General features: G+C 37.0%; 1 protein-coding gene across 1 annotated transcript in view; it reads right to left on the reverse strand.

Annotated features, from left to right (window-relative positions):
- Nucleotides 1-435: 435 nt before the first annotated feature.
- FAM131C (family with sequence similarity 131 member C) overlaps nucleotides 436-19,880 on the reverse strand; it is a 70,836-nt gene continuing 51,391 nt past the window's right edge. Inside the window, exons 4-6 of the mRNA XM_053689849.1 lie at nucleotides 18,926-19,108; nucleotides 10,978-11,088; nucleotides 436-1,553 (exon numbers count right to left, since the gene is read on the reverse strand). Of these exons, the coding sequence (XP_053545824.1) occupies nucleotides 1,195-1,553; nucleotides 10,978-11,088; nucleotides 18,926-19,108 (653 nt within the window). The 3' untranslated portion in view covers nucleotides 436-1,194. The remainder of the gene's footprint in view (nucleotides 1,554-10,977; nucleotides 11,089-18,925; nucleotides 19,109-19,880) is intronic.

The raw sequence follows: 19,880 nt of genomic DNA on the forward strand, positions 1-19,880 counted from the left end.
GTCACACAGACTGGGAAAATGAAGACCTAATCTCCTGGGATTTAACAATCACAGCTGTGTTAGAGTTGGAACGGTTGTGATCCCTTTGTTACCAAAAAAAGACCATTACTGTTTTACAAACATCTGGAAAAAAAAACAAAAAAAACTCAAACATTGGAATTGACCCCATTACCTGAAGATAAATTATCTATGGAAATGGACAGATAGCAGAAGACTTAGGGGGACACATATGGAAACTGGTCCATTAATGGTCACCACTCATCCAATGTCATGGTTTTTTAATAGGGGGTCTGTGGGCCACACCTGTAGTTTTTTCCTGAGCACCCATCCTTTCTAAGGAACACAAAGAATTACTCAATTTTTTCCCTAGATAGCATTATGTTTTATATAACTCCACAATATACCTGTACCCAGTTTCCACTGAGCATACTCAGCTCTATAAGTGATATTTATTGCCCATCAGTGGTTTAGCGTGTGTGACTTATATAAGCCAACAGATTCACTACAAATTGTTACATAACAGACACAGTACAAGCATGTTCTCCAGACAATCCGCGCATAAAATAACGCCTCCCTTACCTTCATGTTCAATTCCACAATTAAATCTGCAACATTTCCATAAAATAAGGACTTTGCACAAAATAATTTTTTATGATGAGGCCTAGTCCTTTTAAATATTTAAGAAAAGTATTGCTGATTTAATTTGTTAGCAGAGTATATGACATTCCCATATAAATGCTGATGACTGTATAGTGCATGAAATAGATATGTCTCTCTTATTTTACTTTCATAATTTCACGGCATCCGTGGTCAATTTTTTACAAGTCTTATAGTACATTGGTTTGGGGATTACTAGAAAGGATTTTTCTAACTGGGGCTCAGATATCCAGCATACATTGAACTCCACAAACAAATAACTTATTCACTTTGTGCATGGTACATTCATAGTGCTTAGTAGATTAATATTTTGTCAGTTTTGGGCTGAGCAATCCAACACAGCTTCACAGTTACATACAACAGAAACATTTCTTCTGGTAAGGAAGTGACTCACGTTGTACGTCAGAACCAGGCAGGATAAATAGTGACCATTTTCTCGCCTTGGATGGCCAGTGGCTAGTAAGTAACTGTTAGTGTGTTGACTTGGGCTCTCAGTACTTGAGACAGTTTGAGAGTTTATTGTCTGGTTCTTGCTCTCTAGTTGTAGAAGACCTCATCTTCAGATAGAGAGCTGCTGTCCACATAGTGCAGTGAGCTGTTGAGACGGAGTTTACAGGATTCAGGAGCAATCTCTCCCTCCCCTGCTGCTGGTGCTTTGGAATTATCTGAACTACTGCTCCTGGCCCCATTGGGAAGAGGGCACTGGAAAGCTGGTTGTAAATAGGGGACTTGTGTCACATCCCATGTCTCCACAGGTAGCTGCTGCTGTTGGGGGACAGCAGATAAGGACACAGCTGAGGAATAAGAAAGCCCTGGGAGACTACCCCCTAGATCCGAGCCACAGGCCCCATGTGTGTAGCTGAGGAGTCTCCCCTGCAAGTAGAGACTCTCCAGGTCTGCATGAGAAAAAAACATAGAACATGTGAGCAAAGATATGTACATATAAATGATTAAACAATATTTAAAGGGTCGGGAAACCCAACATTTTTTATGATTCAGATAGATCATGCAATTCTAAACAACTCTTCATTATACTTTTATTATCTAATTTGCTTTATTCTCTTGGTATCCATTGTTAAAAGTATACATAGGAAGGCCCATGAGTAGCAATGCACTACTGGGAGCTGTTAATTGGTGACTGCAAATATATGTCTCATGTCACTAGCTCGCTTGATGTTTTCAGCTAGCTCCAAGTAGTGCATTGCTTCTTCTTCAACAAAGGATACAAAGAAAATGATGCAAGTTTAATAATAGAAGTAAATTGGAAAGCTGTTAAAATTTCTATGTTCCATCTGAATCATGAAACAAAATATTTGGGTTTTGTGTCCATTTAATACAGATACATTGGTAAATACACTAAAAGCCACAGAACCACAGATAATCAGTTATTCAGCAGTTGCAATGTAGAGCATTCTAGGACCATAAATCAGTAGAATTTAAAAATTATTTGAAACGAGAGCTAGAGGGACATTAAACGTGTTTTATATATGTACAGAATAGGTAGATAGATAGATAGATAGATGTGTAGATAGATGAGATAAGATAGATAGATAGATAGATGTGTAGATAGATGAGATAAGATAGATAAGGTAGATAGATAGATAGATAGATAGATAGGTAGATAGATAAGATAGATAAGGTAGATAGATAGGTAGATAGATAGATAGATAGATATATAGATAGGTAGATAGATACGATAAGATAGATAAGGTAGATAGATAGATAGATAGATAGGTAGATAGATAGATAGATAGATAGATAGATAGGTAGGTAGGTAGATAGATAGATAGATAGATAGATAGATAGATAGATAGTTAGATAGATAAGATAAGATAGATAAGGTAGATAGATAAGATAAGATAGATAAGGTAGATAGATAGATAGGTAGATAGATACGATAAGATAGATAAGGTAGATAGATGGATAGATAAGGTAGATAGATAGATAGGTAGATAGATAAGATAGATAAGGTAGATAGATAGGTAGATAGATAAGATAAGATAGATAAGGTAGATCGATAGATAGATAGATAGATAGATAGATAGATAGATAGGTAGATAGATAAGATAGGATAGATAAGGTAGATAGATAGATAGATAGATAGATAAGATAGATAAGGTAGATAGATAGATAGATAGATAGATAGGTAGATAGATAAGATAGATAAGGTAGATAGATAGATAGATAGATAGATAGATAAGATAGATAAGGTAGATAGATAGATAGATAGATAGATAGATAGATAGATTCGATAAGATAGATAAGGTAGATAGATAGATAGATAAGATAGATAAGGTAGATAGATAGATAGATAGATAGATAGATAGATAGGTATATAGATAAGATAAGATAGATAAGGTAGATAGATAGATAGATAGATAAGATAGATAAGGTAGATAGATAGATAGATAGATTCGATAAGATAGATAAGGTAGATAGATAGATAGATAAGATAGATAAGGTAGATAGATAGATAGATAGATAGATAGGTATATAGATAAGATAAGATAGATAAGGTAGATAGATAGATAGATAGATAAGATAGATAAGGTAGATAGATAGATAGATAGATAAGATAGATAAGGTAGATAGATAGATAGATAGATAGATAGATACATAGATAGGTATATAGATAAGATAAGATAGATAAGGTAGATAGATAGGTAGATAGATAGATAGATAGATAGGTAGATAGATAAGATAAGATAGATAAGGTAGATCGATAGATAGATAGATAGATAGATAGATAGATAGATAGGTAGATAGATAAGATAGGATAGATAAGGTAGATAGATAGATAGATAGATATATATATAGAGAAAGAGAGGAGAACTGAATTATATCAGTCTGATCCCATCTAATAAGTATAGTCCAGACCTTAAATACCAGGCAGTTCTCCTCTGAAGGAGCATTGGCAACTCAAGTCAATTGTATTAGTGAAATAACCCTTAGGGTGATAGCAGGAAAACAGACATGGACCCGTTGCCCAATGTGCCCAGGGGGATAGCATTTTATATATTATATTATATTAGGCTGTAATAAATGCCAGGGTTTGCCATGAGTGTTGCTAAGAGAAGAATTGTCTGATATTTAGGGGCTGGACTAATAATACTGCAGGGCAGGTCCTCTGTAAAAGCTCCTGGGTTAGTAATTATCTAAGGATCAAGCTATTGCACTATTATTCTTTTTCTGTTTTGAGTGCGTTTCTCTTTTTGCACTTTCTGGCTTTTATACTCTCGTTCCCAGTGATAGCTTTTATTGTGCATGGAGCTTATGTAAATATTTTCTGTGCCCCCTCATTTAAACACAGCGGTTACTTAGGGGCATATTTATAAAGCTCCGTACGGAGCTTGATGCCTCGTGTTTCCGGCTCGGTATGAAGCAGCGGTCTAAAGACTACTGCTCCATAACCTTTCCAACTGCTCTGAGGTGGCGGACAGAAATCAACCCGATTGACACCCCAGCAGTTCACAAGAACTGCTGGTGCAATGATAAATGCTGACAGCGTATTCTGTCGGCATTTATCGATGTGCAGCGGACATAATACGCTACATTGTGTCCGCTCGCACATTAATAAATTGACCCCTTAGAGTGCCAGCAGTGATATGTATTCATCAGTAATGAGTAATTATTTTCAGCATAGTATATGCTCTCTGAATGTAGGCGTATATGTACATATGCTCTGTGAACAGTGATAGTATTTACTAGAAGCATTTTAACTATGGCAAAAATACTTCTAATCAAAATTAAATTGTACATTTACATTTAATTTGTTGTAAAGTTCCATTAAACTTTTTCATACAAAAAAGCTAATTGCTGCCGTTTGTAGACACGATAGAACAATTTTGCCTAATGGGTCTCTTCAATAAAACAATTTGATGCCAGATTAAAGATTAACCCTACCCATCCCTTGCTTAAACACAACTCCTGAATTTGATAAATAACACATTTGTCTTGAAAATTATTCATCCAATTTCATCTTTGTTTATTTCCACGGGGGATATTTATCAAAGGTCTGGCGGACCTGATCCGACAGTGCGGATCAGGTCCGCCAGACCTCGCTGAATGCTGAGAGCAATACGCTCTCCGTATTCAGCATTGCCAGCAGGGGGGTGTCAATCAACCCGATCATACTCGATAGAGTTGATTTCCGGCGATGTCTGTCCGCCTGCTCAGAGCAAGCGGACAGGTTATGGAGCAGCGGTCTTTAGACCGCTGCTTCGTAACTGCTATTTCTGGCGAGCCTGCAGGCTCGTCAGAAACACAGGCCCTCAAGCTCAATCCGGAGCTTGATAAATGGGCTCCCTAGTCTTGATTAAAGAGTCAGCTAGTGTTAAAAGGCAGACACCTCTGTGGAGATAATAAAAACTGAGCTTTAATAAATAAAATAAATATATTAAAGCTCAGTCGGCCTTTTAATATACTTCTACGGAAGAAATTGCACTTTATCACTTTGTTAGTGATTTTTATCCAGCTTGCCGCTGACCACTGCCTGCCGTTTGGATGCTGTTTGGACGCTGACAGACCAGACACAATTTCCTTCCTGATACGGGAAAAGTATCCAGTTAGCTGACTACTGCAAGTGTCAGCCTGCTCGTTTGCACTGCATAAGTGCCATCATAAATTGTGAGTTTTATTCCACCTTTTATTTGAGCTATTATATACGGATTTCACTATGAGGTGCCCCTTTTCTCTTTGATTTATCTCACTCTGTACTCGATTCTAAATAATATCCTGGGTCAGACTTGGTTTTCCATGCCAGCACTTACAACAGCTGCCCTAAGGGAATTCTATTAAAAAAGGGTCTGTCCTTGCAAATTGTGAGATGTCTCCCATATAAAATAACCCAAGACAATCAGGATTACTTTAGGGACCATCCTGGAGTCATTTGATGATCATCAAACTACTCTAGAAGTAATTTGCACACTACCAGACATCATCAGGCTAAGGTAAAACATTCTGGGTGATGACTTCAGAATTATTAGCAGATTACCTTACTCATTACTACACAAGCATAAACAGCCAGCGAATGACTCTAGAGTCATCTCATTTAAATATTTCGGCCTGTGAGCAAACTTCAGGATGGCTTCTGATGACTAGTCTGGAGTCATTGGTTACTTCAGAATGACTCCAGGAAGATCATTCTTTTTGAGTAGGGAATGGAGCTCTCTAGAATCAGAAACTTTGATTGGGAAACTGAAGCTAGCAAAGAGCAGGGGTGCACTTTAAAAATTTAATCCTGCAACCAATATAAATTAGATTACTCTGCTTTTAGTGTATAGTAACTTCTAATCACCTCAATGTTCATATGAATAGAGGCTTTTTCTATTAGGATAATAAGTATTTTGCAAATTTTGACACTAAGGGGCATATTTATAAAGCTCCGAATGGAGCTTGATGCCCCGTGTTTCGGAAATCAACCCGATCAAGTACGATCGGGTTGATTGACACCCCCCTACTGGCGGCCCATTGGCTGCGAGTCTGCAGGGGGCAGCGTTGCACCAGCAGCTCTTGTGACCTGCTGGTGCAATGCTGAATATTGCTCGCCGTATTCAGCGAGGTCTGTCGGACCTGATCCGCACTGTCGGATCAGGTCCAACAGACCTTGATAAATATGGGCCTGTCTCTCTTTTAGTTTGAGAATAAAAAAAACAGCAAAATGTTTACAGAATAGACCACATGTGGAGAAAAAATGTCAGCTACACCCATAGAATGTCCCTGTTCAGTCCACTAGCAGAGGGTGAAAGTCATTTTACAACAAGGAAAATAATACTCTGAATTTTGTATTATCATAATAATGAATTTCACAGCATTTTTGCAGGTGCAATGTAGTTTTATTACGATATCTACTGCGCACCTGAAATAATTTTGTTCCTGCATAAAATACGATTTTTTGCAGAGCAATTTCATTACAATTCTATAACACAAACAATACAATTTTTAACTGCATATTTCGGTTTCAATATCCCATTTATTCTTTTTTTAATTAAATAATATAAAGAAACTGCAAAATTTGTGGGCACAGCAATTTTGAAGGTACAGAAGGCAGTTTGATTTTGTAATTCTTATATACACTCTATCGCAAGACGTTAACATAATATATATGAAGTGATAGAGTAAATGGTGATAACTTTAGTGAGAAAAAAAATATGGAAAGTTCAAAACAAAATAAATGGAAAACAAATTCTTACCCACGCTCTTGAGCAATACCTAAAATCTACTCCATCCTAAGATTGATGTTATTCAGAAAACTCATAGGGTTTGGGTTTTACTCTACTTGCAGTAAGTACCCTCTAAGAACACAAAAGGATTATTAAGGAGTATTTCCCATTTATACCATTTTGAAATCATGATTTTAATGTATGCATCACCTTCACATACTTAAAAAAAATCAGAGAACAGCCCTTTGCAAGACACACTGTTCTCAAGGTAAATAATCATTAAAACCCACCACTGTTTCTGTAAAGGGAAACTTAATTTCCTTTATGGGCTGTCTCCTGCTTTCAGGAAATGATGCCCAGCTTAGAGCAAAATGAATACAAATGTAGTTATTTTAATATTCCAAGTCAGTGAGTTAATCAGCATAACAAGTACAAAATATATCCTGCAATTAGTAATAATAACTAAAATAATTAGTGCTTGTTCATATGACGTCCCCTTTTATTGCCGAATTTCAATTTGACCCAGATTATTACACCTACCCATAAATGAGTTTTGAGTCTCAGATATAAATTGCTTCCATGAGCCTGTTTGTAGGTGACCAAAACTGGGTTGCTTCAATAAATCAGCCGTGCAACAGCCAGGAATAGAAGCAGCTCGTTATGGATAAGTTTGTTGCTAAGCGGAACGTCTCACTAGAGAAAACCAGTGCGCAAAGGGTCTCTGCCCCAGGGAGTTTAGCTACATATATAGGGCTCTTTTCTAAACTAAATTACTTTGCACTATGATCGGGCTTTGTTGTTTTTATCATTTCTTATTCTTAATAACACAAAGAAGAAGAATCCTGCACTATCGTTAATTACCCTTTTTTTTTTAACAATGTCTATTTCTGTTTATAAATGATGTTTTGAGACTAACAGAGCTTGTTTAATGAGAGAACAGTGTACTGACAATGCATATCAGTGGGGACAACTATGGTTGCCAGGTAGCCAGTATTGAAACTGACAGTTCAGTGTTCTCACTTTTAACTCACTGGCTCAATAAGTAAGGAATATATTTTTATTTTTTTATATATTTATAATAGTTCCCATGGTGGTATCTGGCTGCAGTATTATCACTATGAGATCACTTATGCTAACTTCCAGTCACCCATACGATCCTGGCGCAAAGATGTTCTGGTTAGAGATTGGGCTTGGGGTAACCCGCTGGATGGCAGAGAGCTACAATGCTTATTCTCCCCCTGGCAGCAATGTGGTCTGTGATATTTATGTAGAGACAATGTTGCTGTAGCCATAGGGTTGCCACCTAGGTGGTAATTTATGGGCATGGCCAGTATTTTTAGGGTTCAGGTCAACGTAGATAATAAAGAACTGGAAAAACTAAAAGCCCTGTTATGGTGAAGCAGCAGCTTCTAAGGGCTCGATTTATCAAAGCTGAGGCGGACAGGAGGAAATTACCACTGCACACGAGCGCTATTTTGCGCTTGCGTGCAATCCCGCCTCCTGCCTGTGCACAGCCAATCACGGGCGGGCAGGAGCTGCCAATCTCCTTGGTCGGACTAGACAGCAGAGATTGAATTTCGCCACCTTAGAGGTGGCGAAGAGGTTAGGAAAGCAGCGGTCTGATGAACGCTGCTTGTTAAATACGGCGAGCATGTTCTTGTGAGAACTTTCAGCCATAGGGGCTTTGATAAATCGAGCCCTAAGTGTGAGCCTAACTGGCAATAAAAGATCATTTAAAATCAGTAGCATCAGATATAATTTCCGAATTATGCTCTATAATTATTTATACAAATGTATGCTAATTAGCATAACCAGTGCTTTTTTATCCCCAAGAAAAGTCGCCACAGCAATTTGTGCCTGTGATATTTTGAGCATCTTCAATAATTACGCTGGGGAAATGTTACCAACAACAACCCTTTAGGAAGATCAAGAATAGCTTAGAAACTAATGGATATTACTATCAGGGCTCAAAATTGCAAGTTCTACGCTACTAGCCAAGCCAAAATGTCACTCACCAATACGGATACCTTCCATCTCCTGCCCACACCACACCCACTACCCAACGCCCTCTTTGCATATGTTTAGCCATTGTGAAAAACCTTGTTGTGCAGTAATATTTCATATTTTTTATTTTAAACCATAACAAATTAAGTCCTTTTAATTACAAATATATACATATGTTGGTCTATTTGCACAGTGTATAGACAGCATTCATCTCCCTCTCAACTCGCCCCATTTCAATTTATACTCTCCCAGGGTGAGTGGACGACATTTTGAGCCCTGTTACTATAATGTATAGACCTGGGATATGAAGGCCTAGATTACATATGGGGCTTAAAGGGCCATAATACCCAAATGTTTAAACACTTGAAAGTGATGCAGCATAGCTGTAAAAAGCTGACTAGAAAATATCTCCTGAACATATCTATGTAAAAAAGAAAGATATTTTACCTCAAAGGTTCCTCAATAGCCACCTCCCATTGTAAAGGATTTCTAAGCAGCATTTTAGTATGTCTGTCCTGGGACAGCTGAAATGATGAGCCTCGTGCACTCTCATCTTATTTCACCAATCAGGTAAAGGAAGCTTACTATGAAATCTCATGAGAGTTAAGTCAAATTTCATGAGATCACAGTAAGAGTTCATGACCTCAGCACTGCTGATGCTGATTGGCTGCTGTTCATTTCTTCATTTTTTTTTTTTTACCTGCAGCTGGGAGCAGGTGAAGTATAACTTTTTACACAGAACTTACTCTGCTGAGCTGAGGAGATTTTGAGGTAAAATATCTTCCTTTTTTACATAGAGATGCTCAGGTGATATTTTCCTGTCAGCTTTTTACAGTTATACTGCATCAGTTTCAAGTGATTTAGCATATGAGTATTATGTCCCTTTAAGCACCTGATAGTGAAGGGTGAGTTATCAGTGCTCCTCTTACAAGTAATGAGTTATGTGTTGTAGACAAGCACAATACATACTATCACTGGAAAAGTTAGTGCTCTTGGAGACCAGAAGTAAAGTGTTAAGGCTAGAATATATACATAACTAAACACATGTATAATATTTTAAAATGAAGTATTTAATGTATATATATATATATATATATATATATATATATATATATATATATATACACATACACTGAGTTAAAGGGATATAGTATATGACAAGGTGTTGGACTGGTAAGGGCTCAACGGTGTATGTGTAAGTACATATATATATATATATCTGTGTGTGAAGTGTTTTAAAAATATATTACAATACAAAATCATAGTTTAATAACTTTGTGGAGTAATTTTAATTTTATTTTTATATGGGACAAGAATAGGGCTATCCCAAAATATGCTAAACATTCAAATACTTGTAGAACAAGACTGACTTAACATTCTTTACATTTTATTTTAACAAGGTATCAATATTATTTATTTGAAGGCCTTCAAGCCTTAGCACACATTCGCTATATCGATAAAGTGATAGCCGGCATTTTTGTGTGACCCACGTGTAATCTAGGCTATAATCTCTTTTTTATTTGGAACAATAATGTGATTTTTCTATTACTCTATTCTATTATAATGAAATAATATACATTTCTATATCAAGCAACATTAAATTATCAATGATTTCATTAGATACATTTATAAGATATTCTCCCAGATAGCAAATTAATTATCCAGCTCAGCTATCAGCTGCAAAACATCACGTCTATGACTCTTTGCCCCTTTAAATGTTCTTGAACCAGTGAGTCTAAGCTAGACAGGCCTAGGACTTTCAATTTGTCATCAAGCAATATAGTTACCATATATAATGACACCGGATCCAGCATTAATAGGACACTAAAGTCAAAATTCAACTTTCAAGATTGAAATAGAGCATGCAGTTTTAAGAGACTATCCAATTTACATCCATTTTTAATTTGATAAACTCACTTTCTGAGGCTCGAGCTACTACCGAGCATGTGTAAGATTTCAGTGTGTACGTATATACATCTGTGATTGGCTGATGGCTGTCACATGATACGGGGCTAACAAAATGAAAAAAAATCTACTACTCATTTAAAATTCAGAGAATGTGTTATTGCATTGTGTTTTTATTATTAAGCTGTTGATGCAATTCTACTGTATTTAATAGTCCTTTAAGGAGGGGGGTTAGCTAAGAGGTTGTTACCTTGAAGCTGCCGGACTTCCTGTGAGCCCAACCCATACTGCATTTCTTCATCGTCCAGGGATGACCATGCACTTAGTGTGGCTTCCGTGATTGCAAATTGTTCTGCAACTCCTATTAACACAAAATATCCTACTCAATATAGTCATTAACATTTTACAGTGATACAAACATGGCAGCAAATACTAACCCTTTGCTGCCAGAAAGACTTACAATGAATAGCATAGCAATCACTTAAAATCATCTTCACCGGTGACTAAGAAGTTAAGCATCAAATTACTGCTCACACACAAAGTGTACTATCTTCTTTTTTTTTATTTTTAGAAATTCAAAGTTGATTAAAGACAGGCTTTACACACACACACATATATATATATATATATATATATATATATATATATATATATATATATATATATATATATATAAATCTGTGGAGAAGGAGGGCACTCACAGGATTTGAATAATCCAATAATTTATTATAGACAAAGTACATGAAAAGTCATAGTTGACGTTTCGGCTCTACCCTTGAGCCTTCTTCAAGACAACTTTTACATCTTAGTACGGCTGACCTGCTGTGTTCCCAACGGAGAGAAACAACTGATGATACATACAAACCAGTGGTGAGATTCCCGAAATTTTAGCAACAGGTTCTCTAACTTCTCTATAATGCAAAACCTTTACACTTTACACTAAATTTTAGGAACAGGTTCTTAAGGACTGGTGTGAACTGGCTGAATCTCACCACTAGTATATACACAAGTTAAGAGACCTACCTTTACTTTTTACACTGATGGCGCTTTTAGACTGAATTTCATCATCTATTTTTATTTTAGCAATTCTTTTCCCTGCATGGGGAATTATTCTCCACTTTTTCTTATTAGAAAACCTGTCTCTAAATCATGGTTGCCTGTCCTCAGTTGCGAAATCATTATTTATATAATTTACCTCTCAGTTTATGTTCTGTTTTTCCTTTCCCCTGCACCCCGGTATCTTTCCAAATGATCAGTAAATTGTCCTACCGCTAGTAGTTACTCATGTTGGGTGATGGGGTGTGAGCAAGTGAGTGTAACAGGGAATCACCACTATTTTCTTTCACTGCCTCTCTACAGTGCATGTTTCCAGCAGTTTTTTGTCATCTTGATGATCCCTGATCCATCAGCAACTGTAGACTCGTACTCTGATTGACTATGGGAAGGCCATCTTTATCCCAGCTATCTCATATCAGCACTTCCCAGTCAGTTCTCAGGATCCTCTGGGCTATTTATGTTATAGGTTATCTTGTAATTCACCAGATTAGCCAGATTATTTCTTCTGGAGGCACTTTTTTTACCGGATCCTCTCTAATTTTCTTGGTAGCCATTTTTGCCCTCCTCAAGGTAACAGCCATTTTTGAACTCCCTCCTCTCTTCAGTGTGGCAGCTATCTTGGTTCACATTTTTAAGTTCTTTTTACTACATTTTATAGGGCAGCGTCAGTGTTGGCCATTTGACTGCACATAGCCATTTGGAAGGCCATGCAGATTTGACTTCTGTCCTAGGTAACTGTTTTTTTGTTTAGCATATTTTCTCTAAGTAACTTTCTAGTAGACCCCACTGTTATACCACTGTTTTTGTTTATGAACAATATGCATGTTACTTTTCAGGATTCTAAACCAAGTCATAATCTATTCCTCCAGTTGGAGTCAATCAAGACATATATGTTACACCTTTTGATTTGTCTTTCTTAACTGTCTATCCTGACTCTTCTCTGGTCAGTAATGAGTCTTCTAATATAATCATAATGATTGTTGCTGCCATATTGATGACCATCTCTCTCATGCCCATGCTGAGCAACAATTTAATTAAAGAAGACTGGTACATGCATTTAGTTCACAATGGCAGGTGCCTTACTCTCCATATTCACACGGGTTACCTCCAGCTTCATTAACAGAGCATTATAGCAGTGTACCGTCTTCACAGTTAGTCTGAACTCTGCTCTAAGTGTTTCACCAAGATTCTAAAACCCCAGACTACAACATTGTAAGGCATGAAATCCCTATATTGATTTATATAGCCAATACACTTATTGACAACACACATGACAACCCTAGACGATCATTTTGGCTTACAGAAGGCCAAACGATCGTCTGGGGTTGTCATGTTCCTTGTTCAAAGTAGAATTTCCTGGTATTTCGAGGCTGGACTGACCTTACTCAGTGTGATCAGACTGATATACTTCAGGAAAGTTTTCCAATGTGAAAAGCACAACTGGGCTTAAAGAGGTTGCTCCTAGGTGGTAACTCGCAATAGAACAAGCTACTGAGCTGTTGTTCATTCCTGGTAGAGCACTTCTCTCTTTGTATGCATTTGTTTTATGACCCTGGGGAAGTCTCCCTAAGGGTGATGGAGGAAACCACATGTGGACTCCTTGTCCAGTGTGCTTAGAGGAATATGGCTGCACCTCACTGACGAGGCCTACAGAAGGTCAAAACAGTCCTCTGGGGTTGTGATGTTCCTTGTTCAGTATAGAATTGCCTGTTATTTCAGGGATGGACTGAACTTACTCAGTGGGATCAGACTTATATACTTCAGGAAAGTTTTCCTCTGTGAAAAGCACAACTAGGCTAATAGAGGTTGCTCCTAGGTGGTAACTCGCCATTGAACAAGCTACTGAGCTGTTGTTCATTCCTGGTAGAGCACTTCTTTCTTTGTATGCATTTGTTTTATGACCCTGGGGAAGTCTCCCTAAGGGTGATGGGGATACCAGATGTGGTCTCCTTGTCCAGTGTGCTTAGAGCAATATGGCTGCCCCTCACTGACGAGGCCTACAGAAGGCCGAAACAATCCTCTGGAGTTGTGATGTTCCTTGTTCAGTTGAGAAATGCCTGATATTTCAGGGCTGGACTCAACTTACTCGGCGGGATCAGACTGATATACTTTAGGAAGGTTTTCTTCTGTGAAAAGCACAAATGGGCTAAAAGAGGTTGCTCCTAGGTGGTAACTCATCATAGAACACTAGCTATTGAGCTGTTGTTCGTTCCTGTACCTATATATAATCATCTATAAGTATAGATATATATATATATATTTTACAACCAAAAAACCCCCCAGATATATGTAGAAATATTTATTTAGAGCATCTTCTGCTATGTGAAGAACATCTGAATGTGAAATATTAATATTTCATATTGGGTTAGCGCACTTGAGAAAATGTGATCGGGTTTGCATGTGAGTAGGATGTTAGTTTTTTCCCAACTTTTCTCGATCCAGCAAAGTCTTTGGGGCATGAGAGCTGGATTGATAAATATTGCGCCACTTTAGCCCTTATTTAGTTTATAATTGTGATGTATCTGACTATTTAACGTCTTTACTTTCACTGTGCCTTAACTGAGAAATAGAATTCACAGATTTGCAGAAAGTTGGAAATATTAAGCTAGACTGTGTGACTGAAAATGATTTGTATGAAGAATTGTGTTGTACCAAACTGTATCACATTGTAAAATTGCATTTTTTCAGTAACTTCTGTATAATTAGTCGATTTCCTATGTGAAATTTGTATATTCCTTAGTTTTCCATATTTTATTTAAAAAGTTGCCAACCCTACCTGAAGAGTGGTTTGTTTGAGGTCATCTTGGAACTAAAGCATTGGAGTAATCGGTATTTGAACCATAATATCAAAGACTATATCATTTAATTACTTTATGCCTTGGATATGCAGTGTTTAGTTTTTGCACATTTTGGGCCAGATTACAAGTGTAGCGCAAAATTATTGCACACCCGCAAATGGGCACATTTGCCCGTTTGCTGGTGCGCAATAAATAACCAGCCAAGCGGCTGGTCCATGGTTGGTGGGAGAGGATTGTTAGAAAAAAAAATGGCACTAAAAAATCTTTGGGAGCTGTGTGTTCCCAGTAAATATATATGCATATGCTAATATACATATATATTTATGTGTTAATATGTGTATATACACATATAAATACATAAATATATATGTATATAATCATATACATACCTGTTGCCTGTTGCGCTACTTACCCCTTCGATGTGCGAGGTTCTGATCCTGTCTCTGACAGCATCAGAACGAGTCTCCCATAGGAGCCTATGGAAGTACACTCTTGTGAGTGTATTTTTAATATTTAACTGAGTGCAGATATTTTTTTGCCTGAATATTTGACTTCTTCAACAGAACCAACAATATCATCAACAGTGTCATTTTTGTGAAGGTGTTTGTCATGAAGTATATGGGGGGGCTTCTCAATATGAAGGCCAAGACACCAATCTTCTAGGCTGACCAGAAGTTTCAGTCCAACAAATGTTCCTGGTTCATTTGTTCTCATATTCTGTTAAGGATATAATGTTCTGAACTTCTGTTACATTTGGGAGCAATAATCTTTACCAGTTCTGTATATCACAACTGTTCAGTATAGTAGACTATTTTCCGTAAAATTCTAACTCGGTTGTAGACATTAGAGAGAGACATCAGCAACTGGAGATAGCACAAGGTAACTTTTCTGATCTTGTCTTGACTGAAGCACCTTTGACTCTGGACCTGTTAGATTTTATAAATCATGAATTTCTGCATATTATTCTAACTAAAGATGTCTTCCTACAGAGGTCACTTCTAATAAAATATATATACGTTTGCCATTATAACTTGCACAATCTCAAGAAGTCCACAGACACATTGTGATACCACCAAAGCAATTACAGCAATGTTTTATAGTTATGTTTAGGGTTGAAACCTCGGCCATGTTTTCCTGGACACTTGTGAGTTACACATGCTGCAGGGTGTGCAGGGAGGAACATGAATAGTGTTGTCGAGGTTCACAATTTGTGTGCTATCCAGCAGTATAATGCATGTTTCCCTCTGCACACCCTGCAGCATAAGTGTCCAGGAAAACATGGCTAAGGTGGCAACTCTACTTGTGTTATCTGTATCTTACTCACCCTGTATGGATGTTCTGTCAGAAAAGTCTACAGTTAATAGCTTTGATCATTTAAGGGGTTCCTGGGCTCCCTAAGGATTATCAACAGAAACTTCTTATGAGTTTCTTGGGCCCTTGGAACTTTAAGGGTTAAATTCCATGACCAGTCATCATTAGCTCATTATTGAATGGGACAATGAAATGATCCCTTTGAAGCATCATTAGGAGTTATTATTAAAGGGATACTGAACCCACATTTTTTCTTTCATGATCCAGATAGAGCATGCAATTTTAAGCAACTTTTAAATTTACTCCTACTATCAATTTTTTTTTGTTCTCTTGGTATCTTTATTTAAAAGAGCAGGAAAAAGCTTACGAGCCAGCCCATCTTTGGTTCAGCACCTAGGTTGTTCTTGCTGATTGGTGGCTAAATGGTATTCACCAATCAGCAAGCGCTATCCAGGTTTCTGAACCAAAAATGGGTTGGCTCGTAAGCATACATTCCTGCTTTTTCAAATAAAGATAGCAAGAAAACAAAGAAAAATTGATAATAGGAGTAAATTAGAAAGTTGATTAAAATTGCATGCTCTATCTGATTCATGAAAGGAAAAATTTGGGTTCAGTATCTCTTTAATTTTCTTTGCACTTTGCACAGTCAGGGTAAATCCCACATGCAGGGGCATAACTACAGGGGTCTCAGAGGTCTCAATTGAGATGGGGCCCAGTCCCACATGCCTAGAGGACCCTCTATTCTTGCAATCAGTCTTAGCATTGTTACAGGGAGACCTATTGGGGTCCCAGGTTCAACTACCACCCTGGTGTGCAACCCTTGAGAAAAAAAAAGCTCACAATTTCAAATACGTTTATGGATTTGCCTTAACAATATGGTGACAGGTTTTTCATGTCTTAACCAGCCTCCATATTTGTACAGGAAGGCTGTGCCTATCCTCTGGCTCAGTCTAACCAAGATGGAAGGAGCTTTCTCTGATGTGGGCTACAGGCTAAGCTTTTGCAAAGGACCCAAAAGGGCACTGATGAAATAGGTTGCCCACCACAGCCTTTCCCTGGGCTAAGTAAGATCTAGTTAGGCCCCTGCCCACATGACTGCCAGACAGTTTATATAGTTCTGCTATATCAGCCAGCATTTGGCAAAGGTCCTTTCCTTTGCTGTCTGATGCAGTGGTTAATATCTTTGAATTCTTTAGAATTTATCTTCTTTCTTTAGCAAGGTAATAATAATCTGCCAGCTAAACATATTCTTCTGTGTATGGTTTTGTTTCTATGACTCTCTGAAGTGAGAGTCTTTGGTATTGATTTTTTTTTCTTCCTGAATGGATTCATGTTTCTCTCTTCGAGCAAAGTAAATCCAATTGATGCCAAATCTTTTCTCTCACTTTTCAACAGGAGCCGTCCCTTTGTGCAGTCTATTATTTGGATCCATTGTAACTTGATGAAACTCTTCACATTTCTCTCTCTGTTACTGATATACAGTAATTTACAAAGCTACATACAATCAATGTCAGATCCCACGACTGTGACACATTAAGTCTGAGATGCTGGATCTCCTAAAGCTTCCACTTTTGCTTTGATCACATGAGGATATGATTTGGGAATTGATCTCACGTGCCTATTTTTCTGTTGTTGTAATTAAGCATGCTTTTTATAATTATGGGTTGATTGTATTACATTTAGATTAGTTGTTTAAATATTGACAAAATAAGTGTAAAGTTTTAGTGACTATAAAACAATGGGAGCTGCCATGTTGTAACTTAGGTTACCTTCTCTGCTGTGGCCAATTAGGAACAGTTATAAATAGGTCACTAGAGTGTGCAGCCAATGGCTGTGTGGAATATAACAGGGTTCTGCACTTCCATTTCTAATAGGAACTGAAAATCTCACATGTTCAGAATGGAATTACAGGAAAAGTGGACAAAATAAATAATGAAAGTATATTGCAGAGGTTTTTTTATATATACGATTTATCATTTTTTATTACTATCTCAAAGTGTTTAATGTCTATTTGTGGGGAAGTGTAGACAGACTATCTAGGTAGTTGTCAAGCTTACCTGGTTAGATTGTGAATGTTTTGATAAAAAAAAAAAAAATACCTGATCCTGTTTTTGTTTTTTTAAATCGAATGAGAATTTCGGAAATATTGGAAATGAGGCAGATATTAAAAGATTGGTAACATTACAAAAAATATTTTCTTCCTGTCTTTAAAGGTAAATGAAACCCTCATTTTTTTTCTTTCATGATTCAGACAGAACATTCATTTTGAAACATATTTCCAAAGTATTGCTAATTTTCTATTGTCAATTTTGCTTTATTCTCTTGGTACCATTTGTTGAAGGAGCCTTATTGCACCACTGGGAGATATCTGAACACATCAGTAAGCCAATGACAAGAGGCATTTATCTGCAGCCACCAATCAGCAGCTAGCTTCCACCACCTGAGCCTACCTAGGTATACATTTTAACAAAGGATACCAAGAGAATGAAGAAAATTAGATAATAGAAGTACAGTTGAAAATTGTTTTAATTCAGCTCAAAAACAGTGTTTAATACAAGTGTATTTCATTATTACATTTTCAGGGACATTCACAGCAACATTCAAATTTTACCTTGAGAGCTGTGTATGTCGCTTAGAGCTGTAACCAACATTTTTATTCCATATTTCCTCTCCCTACAGAGAGACGAGTGTACGTTCTGCTGTGGATTTCAGAACTAACCCCTTATCCTACATATTGCACTGTGATTGCTTTATCATTGCAGGAACACATTTATATCTGATCCTATCTGGCCACAGTATAGGAGATACAAAAAAACTAATTTTAAGAGGGGTGTGTTCCATTACTGCAAAACCATGTAAATTGTGCTAAAAAAATTGACAGTTCTAAAATAATTTAAGACATTTATTTTGTATAGAGATCATTTGTAATGTTGTGATTAGTTTATGGTGCATAAACAAAATGATGAGTTTTAAATCCCTTTAAAAAATAGGATACATAGCTCTGAACAGTCTCCTTCATTCCTCTGACAATACCTGCAGCAAAACGTGCTTCTTTCAGCTCATCAGTGAGGTCAGAATAATGTTCCTCGTCAGTGAGGGAGGGATCCCAGCTGGTCTGGGGGGCGGTCCAGCCTTTCCACTCAATAAGGTGCGCAACACGTCCCCGTGCCATCGCTGTTGGCTTCGTGATATGATCTTTAATCGTTTGTACCAGGCCTGAAAGCAGCACATGACTTGGTGTAATCATATGTAAAACAGAATGGGAAGCAAGGAACGTCACATAACAGCACAGTAAAAAATACAACAAAACAGGTTCAGTAAATCAGTGCCAGATATAATAATGTATTGAAAGACTTGCCTGATCATGGAGACTTTTTTATATTGGTTGTTTTATTATTTCAATGTAAAGTTTTAGTTTCTAAAAATAACTTTAGTTTTTTAAAAGTATTGGGTGTTGCCATGTTTAAACCTAAGTTTTCTTCTTTTTACCTCTTCTGCTGAGGACAATTAAGGACAGATTTAAGGCTAGATTACATGTGAAGCGCTGACAGTTACTTGCAAGCAAAAAAGGGTTTATCGCGGGTGTTTGTGTGAGTCAAGTTTTTCACTCGTATTACAAGCTGAAAGTAAATATGATCGCTTGAGCGAAATTGAAGTCAAAGTGTGTCAGGTTAGCGTGACCTCAGAGCTCTGGATATCGGTTTTAAAACAAAAAAGTCTCACAAAACACATCAAAAATACATTATAAAGTACAGTTACACTCAAAATAACATTATCTAATAAAAATTCTTAAAAAAAATATTGCACAAAAAAGTTATAAGGGCTCAAAGATACAAGGTATGGGTGGACAGATTCATTTATGAATTTATGTATTTATATGTGTATATATGTATTTATATGTGTATATATGTATTTATATGTGTATATATGTATATATGTATTTATATGTGTATATATGTATTTACAAACATTTATACACATATAAACA

The sequence above is a fragment of the Bombina bombina genome, chromosome 8, assembly GCF_027579735.1.
Source record: "Bombina bombina isolate aBomBom1 chromosome 8, aBomBom1.pri, whole genome shotgun sequence".
NCBI classification, from domain to species: domain Eukaryota; kingdom Metazoa; phylum Chordata; class Amphibia; order Anura; family Bombinatoridae; genus Bombina; species Bombina bombina.